The sequence below is a fragment of the Pseudonaja textilis genome, chromosome 5, assembly GCF_049901715.1.
Source record: "Pseudonaja textilis isolate UNSWEBS1 chromosome 5, rPseTex1.2, whole genome shotgun sequence".
NCBI lineage: Eukaryota > Metazoa > Chordata > Lepidosauria > Squamata > Elapidae > Pseudonaja > Pseudonaja textilis.
Genome location: NC_141994.1, coordinates 21,741,826 through 21,754,440, shown reverse-complemented (window position 1 = coordinate 21,754,440; position 12,615 = coordinate 21,741,826). Strand labels below are relative to the sequence as shown.

Sequence of the window (12,615 nt, the reverse complement as noted above, 5' to 3'; positions counted from 1 at the left end):
GCTGGCTGAAAACGGGGCACGGGGGGCATGCTGCAGGAAGCGCCCATCCTGTCTCCCTCCCCCTCCCTGCCCCAGTTCCGGCTGGCCCGTGGAGGAAAACTGCAATGCTGATCCAGCCCTCGAAGAAATCCAGTTTGATACCCCTGCTTTGGGGAGAGTCTACAGCTTCAGGATGTAGATGTCACAATTACACCCGTTTGTCTGACCCCGATGTTCCCAATAATATACACCGACAAAAGTTCCCAAAAATACAAACCATCTTTATTACTTGTTAACAATCTCATGTAGTCTGAAGCGCAGTTTCACATCGAGGCAACCACGGTGTAGAAGGAATGTGAAACTGAGTCTTTGTCTTCCAGGAATCTGGGACTTTTCCTAAATTATGGTGATGACTGGACTCAGTAATGGTGGCCTACTCACAAGTATAACCCTGATTTGGATATAGCCTGGTGGGAATTGAAGTGAATGCAAGGTTTCTGTAGGAGATGAACAGGCTGAGCCTGAGGGAGGAGTCAAACATGTCATCGGTCTTGAGTCTCTTCATGGCCACAAGAGATCAGAGTCCAGCTCACCTTGAACTCCTATCTACCGTCAATTTGCTTTGACTGTTAGTAGTTCAGGTTCTTGTAGAGAGCTTCAGCTTGCAAGAAATCCTTATACAAGTAGTCCTCAACTTACGACCACAATTGAGCCCAAAATTTATGCAGTTAAGTGAGACGTTGGTTAAGTAGGATTTGCTCCATTTTATGACTTTTCTTGCCACATTCGTTCAGCGAATCACTGCAATGGTTAAGTTAGTAGCCTGGTTGTTAAGTGAATCTGATTTGCCCCTCGACTAGGCCTGTCAGAAGGTCACAAAAAGTGACACCCCCTCCCAAGACACTGCAACCATCATAAACGTGAGTCAGTCGTCAAGTGTCCAAATTTGGATCATGTGACCATGAGGGATGCCGCAATGGTTATAAGTGAAAAATAATATTTTTTCAGTGCTCTTGTAACTTCGAATGGCCACTAAGTGAACTTTTGTAAGTCCAAGACTATCTGTATTCATTTGGACTGCCTGGATTTCCTGGTTTCTGAGCTTAACAGCTTCCTCACTTAAGCAATGGATGGTCCTTCAGAGGCCTGGAGTTCCAAAGAAGGGTTTGAACTGGGCCCAACTTGTCCAAACTGCCTCAAGTAAAAGAAAAAAAAAATACCCCTTATTACCGCTTAGCTCAGGGGTGTCAAACTGGATTTTTTTGATGGCCAGATCAGCACTGTAGTTCTTCTCCATGGGCCAGGGGAGGGGAGACGGGACAGACAGCCCCCTGCAGCACTCTGCTGGCCAAAACATGCCCCCCGCCTCCTGTTTTGGCTGCCAGAGGCACCGCGGGCCAGTTCTTCGCTATTTCCAGGCCAGCCCCGCGGGCTAGATTTAAGCACCCTGTGGTGCCGCCTTGAGTTTGACACCCCTGGCTTAGCTTACATTTTGTCAACTCAAAATATTTCTGTGGTCTTTTAGGGTTGCCAACAGAAAGGGGGGGGCAAACAGTGCGCAGCTTGCATTCCATAAATGTTTTCAAAGATAGTTTCTAGGTGACTGAGGTTTTTGCCGTGCAAAATTCTAACTGGAGAGTATGATTGATGACTCTTGGCTATGGATGTGTCCCATTGGAGAATATGAATTTTGACACACTCAGGGGGTGGGGGAAAATCAGGGTCAAGGGTGACAATGAATTATGTGTCTCAGAGTTGGCTACACCCAGGCAATGCCGCATCTTCTAACTCCCAATTAATATTTTTGGAGTTTGGCTAGAGGCTCATGATTTAAATGGGGTTAAGTGTCAGAATCCTGACACATCTGATGACAACCTTAATTTTAGTCGAGTGCAACAGGATGAGAAAAAAAAACCCTCCACAGGTGAACCAGCTAGGAGGGAAGCAGTGAAATTCATAGAATTATGTCTTTCAAGAGCATTCCAGTAGCATCTTGGCTGGTATTCCCAAATAAAACATTAAACGTTGATCAACTATTCTGGTGGGAAGTTGAACGATTTTCAACCATTTGAACAGGATGGAGCATTCATGTGAATGGTGTCAGGATTCCAGCAATCATTCTAATTAAATCATGATTCTCGAGCCAAACTTCAAAAAACTTTAAAGGATTTATTAGAGGTGACATACTAGCACTGCCCTGTATGGAGCCAACTCTGCATACGTCATTTACAGTCCCCTGTTTCCCCACTCCCCCTGGGCGTGTCATAAATCACATTCTCCAATTGAGCATGTTCACAGGCTGGGTGTCATCAGTCACATTCTCCAGTTAAATATATTCACCAGCAAAAGCTCTGGTATTTTTGCTACAATCTTTTAAAGATAAGAGTTGGAATGTACTTTTGCTTTCAAACTGTTGCACGGCTCTTCCAGATTTCCTTCCTCTCCCCCCCCCCTTTTTTTTTAATATGGCAACTAGTAAAACAGGCATAGGAATGTTTTATGAGTTGACAAATGGTTTAACAGAATATGCATTGTTCAGTTTACAGTCGAGGAAGTTAAGATAGTAACTTGTGAATGTCACACGTTTTATGGATTTGAAGTCTCTTCCAAAGAAACAACTGTGCCAAATAAGGTCGTAAAACAAGACAAAACTCACTTAACAACTGTCTGGATTAGCAGCAGAAATTTTTGGCTCAATTGGGGTCGTAAGTGGAAGAACATTCGTAATAATCACATGTCAAAATAAAAAATCAGGTAACAGTCTTCCAAATTATTCCCAACTGAAAAAAAAGTCCGCCTATTCCCATTAGTCTCTACTACCCTGCAGTTTCCTTTCTGAACTGAAGAAAAAGTTACCCACCGCCTGACGGCTGTTTCCCCCATTGTTTGACGGTATTTTGAATAAACCATTTTTGACCTGTGCAATTTTGCATAGCTAGCATATAATAGGGGGATCCATGATCCTTCGCAATTTCAAGACACCGTTTCGTTTTCCTGTTGATTACGGACGATCCCTAGAATTTAAAAAAAAGCTAATATTAATTTAAAAAAATAGGCAGATGATTGAATTCTGTGCCTGTAAACGTTTAGTAATAGCTGATAACCAGGCATTGCCCGGGTATTTATTTATCCCAATCCTGTATTAGACAGGAAAATCCTATAGTTGGGACTCATGCTGCTGTAGTGTCTGTGAAGCTCTAGATGTAGTAGCTCTGTCTCTCTTATTCTTTAGTCGGGATTCAAGCTGTTGTACTGTCTCTGAAGTTCTAGATGTAGTAACTCTCTCATGCAGCATGACAAGTCAGACAGCGTTCCCTTGTGGAGTACCGTGAAGCTGTTACCATGGCAATTCCACCGTGCTGTACAGAGGAAGCCATTTTAAGGCACACAGACACTCCAAGGGGTGTTACGGATGTCTTACCCCCACAGTATTTTTTTCCAGAGGGTAAGTCATCTGTCTACCATGTTTGGTTGAAATTGCTCAAGGTGTTCCAGAGTTATGCTTGAACACACACACACACCACCCATTCACACTCACTCACACACCTATTGAGCGTATCCCATTTTTTAGGTTGTGTAAACACTCCGGATAGCTTATAACTATGTAAAACTATGTAAGCAGGCAATAAAGTATTACACAAATGTAATTACAATTACCAGTGCAATTTTGTGAATGCAGGTAACAATCAAAAGCATAGTGGGAGAGATTTTGTTATTGCTCTCAAATACTAGGTAAGAGAGAGTAGTGTCCACTTTTAGAGAAAGGACAAGTTGGAAGGCACCTTGTAGATCACCTTATTCTCCTGCCACCTGTGGTCAACACTCCGCCATCTCTAACGGGTGGCCATGCAGGCTTTGCTCAGAGACCTCCAGAGGGGTGAATCTACCACTCTCTTCCAGGTAGACTACTTCCCACTAATACTGTCAAGAAGATAAGTTGTCAAGCCTGTCCCAGTTTGGACCCTTAACTCCACTGTATTGTGGCCTGTTGGCTGCTGGCCTCTCCAGCAGTCGAATCAGAGGAGGAGGAGGAGGAGGAGGCGGCGGCAGTGTGGGAGTCAGCATCAAGGCAACCTGAGAGCTCCGAGGGAGAGGAGGGATTGGAGCTGGCAAAGAGAGAGAGAGAGAGACAGAAGCAGAGACTGGGCTGTCCGTCAGCCCTCAGATGGAGAGTCAACAGCCCCCAGGTCTGGAGGTGGCTGATGAGGAAGAGGAGGAATAGCTGGGTCCAGTGCCTGATGTGTGGATGCGCAGAAGGCAGAGGAGAGGAGAGCAGTGGAAACCTATGGGCTGGTCCTTGGGACGGAAGAGCCACCACTGCTAGCGAAGTCCCTTTCTTACTCTGGGGATAAAAGGCAGGGGGTGGAGATGAATAGATGTGGCAGACAACTATTCATCCTCCCTGCCGGACAGACTTGTTAGCCTGCAGTGAGAGAGAAACTTTTTGCTGGGGGCTGTTGGTGCTCCTAATAAAGGAATAATTGCTTCAACTACAGAGGGTTTGTCTTGTTTGGGGAGCTGGATCAGAACACGCCGGTAGAGAAAAGGTATGCTTTTACTAAGGTCAAGTGGAAGGCTGAGTCGATCTTGAGCCGGTCAGGATCGAACTGCTGGCAGTCGGCCGAATTAGCCTGCAATACTGCATTCTAATCATTATGCCCCCACAGCTCTATAAATTAAAACCTTACTTGCGTGAAATCCCAGTGCATGTGTAGGTCTTTTCTCTGGGCTGTGTCACATTGCTCGATGACTGGCAGCTTTCCTTCTCCAGGGTCTGTCAAGCATCTGTCAACTGCGTTGCGCCGAGATCGTAAACCTCCCACAAAGAATTCTCCAGTGCTGTGATAGAACAAGTGCTGGAAATACAAACAGTCCTCAGCTTATAACGGTTTGTTTCATGATTGTTCCAAGCTCCTGCTCGACCAAGGGATTGGACTAGAAGAACTTCAAGGTCCCTTGAAATCCTATCGTTCTACATTCTATGAAACGGGTATTTTCTTTGTTGTTTTGGCATTGAAAGAAAGAGTGCTGTTGTGGCCCGCCAGCGGCCAGCAGAGCTGGCAGCAGAATCGGACAGTGAGGAGGTTGGGGAGGAACATGGGACAGTCCTGGAGTCTGGGGAAGGCTCTGATGAGGGCTCTGCGTTGGAGGCAGAGATGGGGCCAGAGCCGTCTGACAATTATCAGCTGCCTTTGGAGTTGGACACCAGTGAGGCAGAAGAACAGCTGGAGCCTGTTCCCAGTGTGCGCATACACAGAGCTGTCAGGAGAAGGGAACAGCTAAGGCACAAGGGTCAACTCGGGAGTAAAGCCACAAGTGGATAGTGAATGGCCCCTCCTATAGGGAATAAAGAGGAGCAAAAAGGGAATGGCGTTTGCAGGAGACAATTAGTTCAATTCATTAGGATGAAGGTCTGTTCCTGACTCCTTGCCAAGTATTGTCTGCTCCAGCATGGTGTTTGGAAGATGTCGGCCGGGCAGCTCTCCAAGCCTGATAAAGGTCTGTAGTTGTGAAATCTCTTGAAAGACTGTTGGCTGGGACTTCGCTGGAGAGGAATTCACTTTAAACTAAATAAAAGGGGTTTTATTGGGACGAGTTTTTGGGAAGTCCAGGTTAGAACAAGTGCATTGCCAACTTACCTGTGGGGTGTATCCATGGCAGGCGTACAATATGGGAGTATTCCCAGGGACCGGCCCTTGATCTATACAGTTTTCCTTACTTAGCATGTTTTTCATCTACAGGGTAAGGAAGAGCGAAGATCTTCATTTACAATTCCAACTCAGCAAGCATGCAAAGGAGGATCAATAAAACGGAGCAGAACGTAATGCAGGCAATCCTCGACTTATAACAGTTTATTTACTGATTGTTCAAAGTTACAACAGAGTTACAACAAAAGTTTAAAAAGTCACGCTGAAAAAATGTGACTTACGATTGTTTTTCATCGTTTAGGACTTTTGCAGCATCACGTGATCAAAATTCAGACACTTAGCAACCGGTTCATACTTACGACTTTTGCTGTGTCCCGGGGTCCCCATGTGGCGACCATCTGACAAGCAAAGTCAATGGCTAAACCAGATTCACTTAACAACCGGGTTACTAATTTGTGAACTGCAATAATTCACTTAACAATTGTGGCAAGAACGGTCGTAAAACGGGGCAAAACTCACTTAACAAATGTCTTGCTTAATTTTGGGCTCAATTGCAGTCATAAGTCAAGGACTACCTATACATTCTTTAAACTTTCTCCCTACTTGCTGACGGTCAACCCTTTTATGAAATACTGTAGGTAGCAAAATAGTTTCTTTGCACTCCAGAAACACAACTGCGGTTTATCCTACATGCATTGCACATATTTCCCAGGAAACTCCTCAAATTAGATGTTCAAAAAATGTTAGGGCATGTTAGTGTGTAATCTAACGTTTATTCATAAGAGAAGTTCAGATTGAAATTCAAAGGGTTTTTGTTCCCATTCCGTTCAATTCCATTTCATTCAGCAGGTACTTTAAAATGCAATGTTAGATTTGAGATTGCAAATTAAATGCAATTTTAAATCTACATATATAAAAGTGAAAGACCACTCACGCATCATCACAAAATCTCCAGAACTGTAAAGCCTACAAACTTGAAATTTGGCACGTGTGTTCCTCTTGCCTTCTAGGTGCTCACTAAGAAAGGATTTTTTTCCAAATGACCATCAGAGCATTAGAATTTCCTATATTATTGTTATTAACACGCTCTGATGCTAAGGAGTTCTACTCCCCCTCCCCACCTGAAAAGAAATCTCCTCTAAATGCAAAACACAAGCAGAGGAGTTTTAGTTTCAGTTTCAGTTTCAGTTTCACAGCACCAAGCAGCTTTAGTACAGAACAATTGAGCTAAGCCATGCCCAGGCTCCTTGCTGTTCCTTTCTTGCTCACACAGCAAATACTGTTTCACTTTCCAAACAGCCCTCATCTCTCTCACACACTGACAGGATGCTAGCCAGATGAATACTGATGGATGCTGGTAGGCAGAGGCAGAATTCCCCCCCCCCCTTATTTTTCTCCCCCAAAACTAAGGCCAACCACATAGTTTCGTAGGGAAGCACAGGTATCGAGCTAATAGATAAATAAATGGCAGATTTAAGTATTCAGTCACGCAGACCGTACATCTGCATGGAGTCTGTAGGGGATTATTGTTTGGCCTTCTTCTGCTTTAATTACATTTGATTTGTTTCATTATGGTTTACTTAACCTTGTAGTTTTTTTACTTGGTTGCCACTCAGAAATGCTTGGGCAGCCACAGTAATTGAAATAAATTGAAATATAGCATTTTTAGCATTTAGCAATAGCATTTAGCCGTGGTAGCACAGTGATTAGAATACAGTATGGCAAGCTGACTCTGCCCAGTGCCAGAAGTTTGATTCTGACTGGCTCAAGGTTTACTCAGCTTTCCATCCTTCCAAGGTCAGCAAAATGAGGACCCAGATTGTTGAAGGCAATAGGCTGACTCTTAGAGAGGGCTGTAAAGCACTGCGAAGTAGTATATAAGTCTAAGTGCTATTGCTATTTAGGCTTTGCAACACTCTCTGGGCAGTTTACAAGATAGGAGCATTATTTGCATATTGCCCCCAATATATATATAATCCCTTGTGGGGTGGAGTCTGGGCAACTGGAATGTTTACTGGCCGGATGCCTTTCCTGTTGCCAATGTGGAGTATTTTTACAGCAGATATATTCTCATTGTGCCCAGAGAGACAGAAATATCTGCCTCTATCTAGGATCAAACTATATATATATCTCTGCCTGCCTGCCTGCCTGTCTGTCTATATCTCTCTATCTATCTATCTATCTATCTATCTATCTATCTATCTATCTATCTATCTATCTATCTATATCATCCATAACTATATCACACACACACACACACACATCATTAGAAAAACAGTGTGTGTTTGTGTGTGGACTCTTCAAATAAAGTGATGTGCTGTTTAACTAAAAAGCAAACAATATATCATCTTACCAGTTTTTACTTACTGTTCCATAGCCTACAATGTTCACCTGAGGGACCAAGTTAGGGTAGATATTTTTGATATACCAATCAAAGCTTTTGCAGTTCAGTCGCTTCCTCAGTTCTTTTCTAGAAGAAACATCTCCGTAATCGATCCCAGAATTCTGGAAAAGGAGGACATCGGTTTCAAAGAGGTGCCAAATATGTAATTCAAATGATTCAATTTATACTTAGAGAAGTTGGAAAGAAAACCTGAGGGACTTTCATTCAGACATAATATATCCACAAAAATTTAATTTCCACAGTAATAGAGGGCTGTTCAGAGGAAGAGAAAGAAAAGTTGGACAAAATGGGCACAATAATAAAATAGAATAGAATAGAATAGAATAGAATAGAATAGAATAGAATAGAATAATAAAATAAAATAGCCCTCCAGCTATTCTGGTCTTCAGTTCATATAGAGAGAATGAATGAGAATCAAATCATGAAACAAACAAAGACTTTTATAATAAGGGCTCAAAGTAAGGTAACGGTAAAGGTTCCCCTCGCACATACGTGCTAGTCGATTTCGGCTCTAGGGGATGGTGCTCATCTCCATTACAAAGCTGAAGAGCCAGCACTGTCCGAAGACATCTCCGTGGTCATGTGGCCGGCATGACTAAACGCCGAAGGCTCATGGAACACTGTTCCCTTCCCACCAAAGGGGTCCTTATTTCTCTACTTACATTTTTACATGCTTTCGAACTGCTAGGTTGGCAGAAGTTGGGACAAGTAACGGGAATTCACTCCGTTATGTTGCGCTAGGGATTTGAACCGCCAAACTGCCGACTTTTCTGTTTGACAAGCTCAGCGTCTTAGCCACTGAGCCACCAGGTCTTCCATTTATCATCCAAGCGATTAATAGGAAATATGGATGTGGAGGGATTGTGGGATGACCCTTATGAAATTCCTTTTATTTGGTTTCATGAGGAGACTTTTGAGTACTGTACAATTTTCAAGTCAACTATTGGTTCAATTTTTTGCCAGTTATTGAACCAGAATATCATGGGCAATTGTGATATTTTCACACTGCCAAAATCTTTGCTAAGGCTTCTGCTGCTGTTCTCCATATCTGAATGAGTACAATAATTATTTAAATATGCCACAGAGCAAAGAGGAATTATCTGGGCCTGCCAGTTATAATGTGGAGCTCTGGATTAGAAGGAAGGAGAGTTGGTTTGGTCGAGTGATTAAGGCACCAGGCTACAAAATGGGAGACTGTGAGTTCAACTCCTGCCTTAGCCATAACAGCCAGCTGGGTGACCTTGGGCCAGTCTCTCTCTCTTTCTTTCTCTCTCTCTCTCTTTCTCTCTCTCTCCTTCTCTCACTCTCTCTCTCTCTCTTTCTTTCTCTTTCTCTCCCTCTCTCGCTCTTTCTCTCTCTTTCTCTCTCTCTCCAACCCACCTCACAGAGTGGTTCTGAGTGAAGGGGGAAAAAAGAAGAAGAAGGAGTATTAGATAGGTTTGCCTCATTAAGTTGTTTATAAAAATAAACAATGAGAATAAATTAAATTAAATATGTATTTTTAGGTCCTAGTTTTCCACAAGATGTGATTTAGGAGAGAGGTTTCTTCAAAGTTTTGACTGGAGGACAAACAATTCTTGTCCACCTCTCAGCTCCTGATCTTTGAATATCTAGCCGACAACTAAGAGGGAAAGAAGAACTTTCTGTTGAATGTTTTTTTCTTGAGCTTCAAATCAACAAAGCTGTGGACTTATTTTAACCCATTTCCTTTCTCCGCCTCTTCATTCCAGGCTCAACTACGATACTTGATTAATCTCCCCCTGATTAGTTTCCATCCATTGTTTCTTGCCTTGCCTTCTGGTGCTTTGGAAAAAAGGTTGAACCCCTCTTCTTTGAAAGGCTGCCACAAAGAAGAGTGGGGTCAATCTATTTTCCAAAGCCCCAGAAGGCAGGACAAGAAACAATGGATGGAAACTAATCAAGGAGAGAAGCAACCTGGAATTAAGGAGAAACTTCCTAACAGGGAGGTCAATTAACCGGTGGAACAGCTTGGCCTTCAGAAGTTGTGGGTGCTCCATTCACGGGAGGTCTTTCACCTGTCTTCACCTGCCTGAAATGATATAGGATCTCCTGCCTGAGCAGGGTGTTGGACTAGAAGACCTCGAAGGTCCCTCCCAGCTCTATTCTGATCGATCAATCGACTTCCGACATAGATAAAAATTGCCTACAACCTCAAGAGGTACGTTCCAGGCATAGTAGACCATGTGTTTATAGTCATCCATCCACACTTCGGCTACACGTAAGGCATTTCTCTTCACAGCAAGGGACAGATCCAGTAAATAAGGCTTGTGGGCTCGCTCCAAGTGTGCAATCCTTGCACACGGCAAGACCTCAACACTTCCGCCGCATTGCCAAGCCTATGGTTGTAAAATAAGAATACAACTGCTTCAGGTTTTGTTTTTAATAAGAATATGATTTAATCAATGGAATAGCCTTTTTTCCACTGAGTTGTGGGTGCTCCATCACTGGAGGTTTTCAAAAATAGACTGGACAACGACCAGGATGATATAAGGCAGTGGTGGCTCACCGTTTTGGCCTCCTGTGCCAAAAAGTGCGTGTGCTTGCACGCTCAGGCTCGTGCCAGCACCCAGAAGGCAATGTGCACCCCCATGTCCCCTATTCATGCGTGTGCAACCCCCCCACTGCCCCTTACCTGCACTGCGCCTCACAGCTGATTTTCAGCTGGTTTGAGGCCTTTTTCAGCCTCCCAAAGGCTTGAGGAAGGCTTCTGCAGGCTTCTACAAGCTTTGTAGGCCGAAATCTAGCCTCGTTTTGTCACTTCCTGTTTTCCCGAAAATACTGGAAGTGACGAAACGGGGCTAGTTTTTGGCCTGCAAAGCCTGCAGAAGCCTTCCTCAAGCCTTTGGGAGGCCGAAAAAGGCCTCAAACCAGCCAAAAATCAGCTGTGAGGCACGCATATGCACAGTGAGGTAAGTTTGCCTGCAGCTCGCGTGCCGGCACAAATGGCTCTGCATGCCACCTGTGGCACATGTGCCATAGGTTCGCCATCAAGGATATAAGGTCTCCTGTTGGCAGGAGGTTGGACTAGAAGACCTCTAAGGTCCTTCCCGGCCCTATAATTCTACATTCTATACCAGGGGTCTCCAACCGTGGCAACTTTAAGCCTGGTGGACTTCAACTGCCAGAATTCCCTTGCCAACTTTGCTTTGTTTTGCTTTGCTGGGGAATTCTGGGAGTTGAAGTCCTCTAGGCTTAAAGTTGCCATGGTTGGAGATTCCTGTTCTATACAACTCTTTTTTTCCCCCCTCAAGAATCCTGGCTGCAGCAAATTGGTAACTGAGGAAAGGAGCAGTGGTGGGATTCAGCCGGTATGGATTGGTTTGGGCAAACCGGTAGTTCTAGCAATCATTTGGCCCCACCCACCTGCCCCTGCACTATTTTGTCCTATATTTCCTTTGTTTGAAGCTCAGCTGATCGGCACGGCTGAGTGAATTGCCCCACCTCAGCTGTTTTTACTCACCAGGGCTGCAGTAAAAGGTAAGTTTTCTTCCTGTTTTCAAACGTACTGCACTCATGTTTGATACACCCATTGAATCCGACCACTGGAAAGGAGCTCTACCCACTAGGCAAACTCACAACAGTCCTCTGATCGGCTGCATCTATAAGCTTGTCTCCCTTGGTCCCAGCAACGCCCCACACTTACTTTGAGAAAACAAGGCAACACCCAGACTCACCCTCCTCCTCTCCTCTCCAACTGATCTATGATATAGGTAGTCCTTGACTTACGATCACAATTGAGCCCCAAATTTCTGTCGCTACGTGAGACAGCGGTTGCCCCATTTTGCAACCTTTTTTGGCACGGTTCTTAAGTGAATCACTGCAGTTGTCAAGTCAGTCACATGGTTGTTAAGTGAATCTGGCTTCCCCACTAACTTGCACTGGTATTTAAAAAAAAAGGGATGAAGGAATAATAATAAAATAAAATAAATCTGACCCTGAGGCCTAATTCCACATTTTCTCCTCCATAAATGTGCATTCCACCATCCAGAACGCCAATCTTTCCCAAAAATTCTCTGTTCGCGGCAAGTATTCCCATAATAGAAGGACTCCTAAGACAAAGAACACAAAAAGGATCATCAACTTTTATTCAGGAATATTTATCTACCTGCTAATACTTGAATGGACCATTAAACAGAAGTAGGGAATGGATAAAAATACTGTTGTGGCTCGTCAGCAGCAGGTGAGGACGGCTGAGGTCTTGGAGAGCGAGGACTCAGATGAGGGGCCTGCAGGGATGGGGCCAGGACCATCAGGGAGTGGAGTGCTGCCTTCGGAGATTGTGGAGGCTGGCAGCAGTGATGAAGAGGTTCCTGAGGAGCCTGTGCCCAATGCGCATGTGTGCAGGGCTGCTTGAAGGAAAGAGTAGTTGCAGCACAGGTGACTCAGGAGTAAAGCTGCAAAGTAATGGCCCCTCCCTTAAGAGATAAAAGCCAGCTGAGAAACCGGAGTTCTTTGCAGGAAGCAAAGAAGTTCTTGCACTTCAAGCCTTGTGGAAGTTCGGACTCTCTTGGTTTTTGTTTGAAGACTTTTTGTTTGGAATAATTCTTGGCAACTTAATCTAGT

The 12,615-nt window shown here is 44.2% G+C and overlaps 1 protein-coding gene across 1 annotated transcript in view; it reads right to left on the bottom strand.

Moving 5' to 3' along the window:
• Positions 1–241: 241 nt before the first annotated feature.
• GALNT8 (polypeptide N-acetylgalactosaminyltransferase 8) overlaps positions 242–12,615 on the bottom strand; it is a 31,594-nt gene continuing 19,220 nt past the window's right edge. Inside the window, exons 6-11 of the mRNA XM_026704990.2 lie at positions 11,987–12,101; positions 10,203–10,388; positions 7,995–8,132; positions 5,619–5,714; positions 4,668–4,835; positions 242–2,993 (exon numbers count right to left, since the gene is read on the bottom strand). Of these exons, the coding sequence (XP_026560775.2) occupies positions 2,832–2,993; positions 4,668–4,835; positions 5,619–5,714; positions 7,995–8,132; positions 10,203–10,388; positions 11,987–12,101 (865 nt within the window). The 3' untranslated portion in view covers positions 242–2,831. The remainder of the gene's footprint in view (positions 2,994–4,667; positions 4,836–5,618; positions 5,715–7,994; positions 8,133–10,202; positions 10,389–11,986; positions 12,102–12,615) is intronic.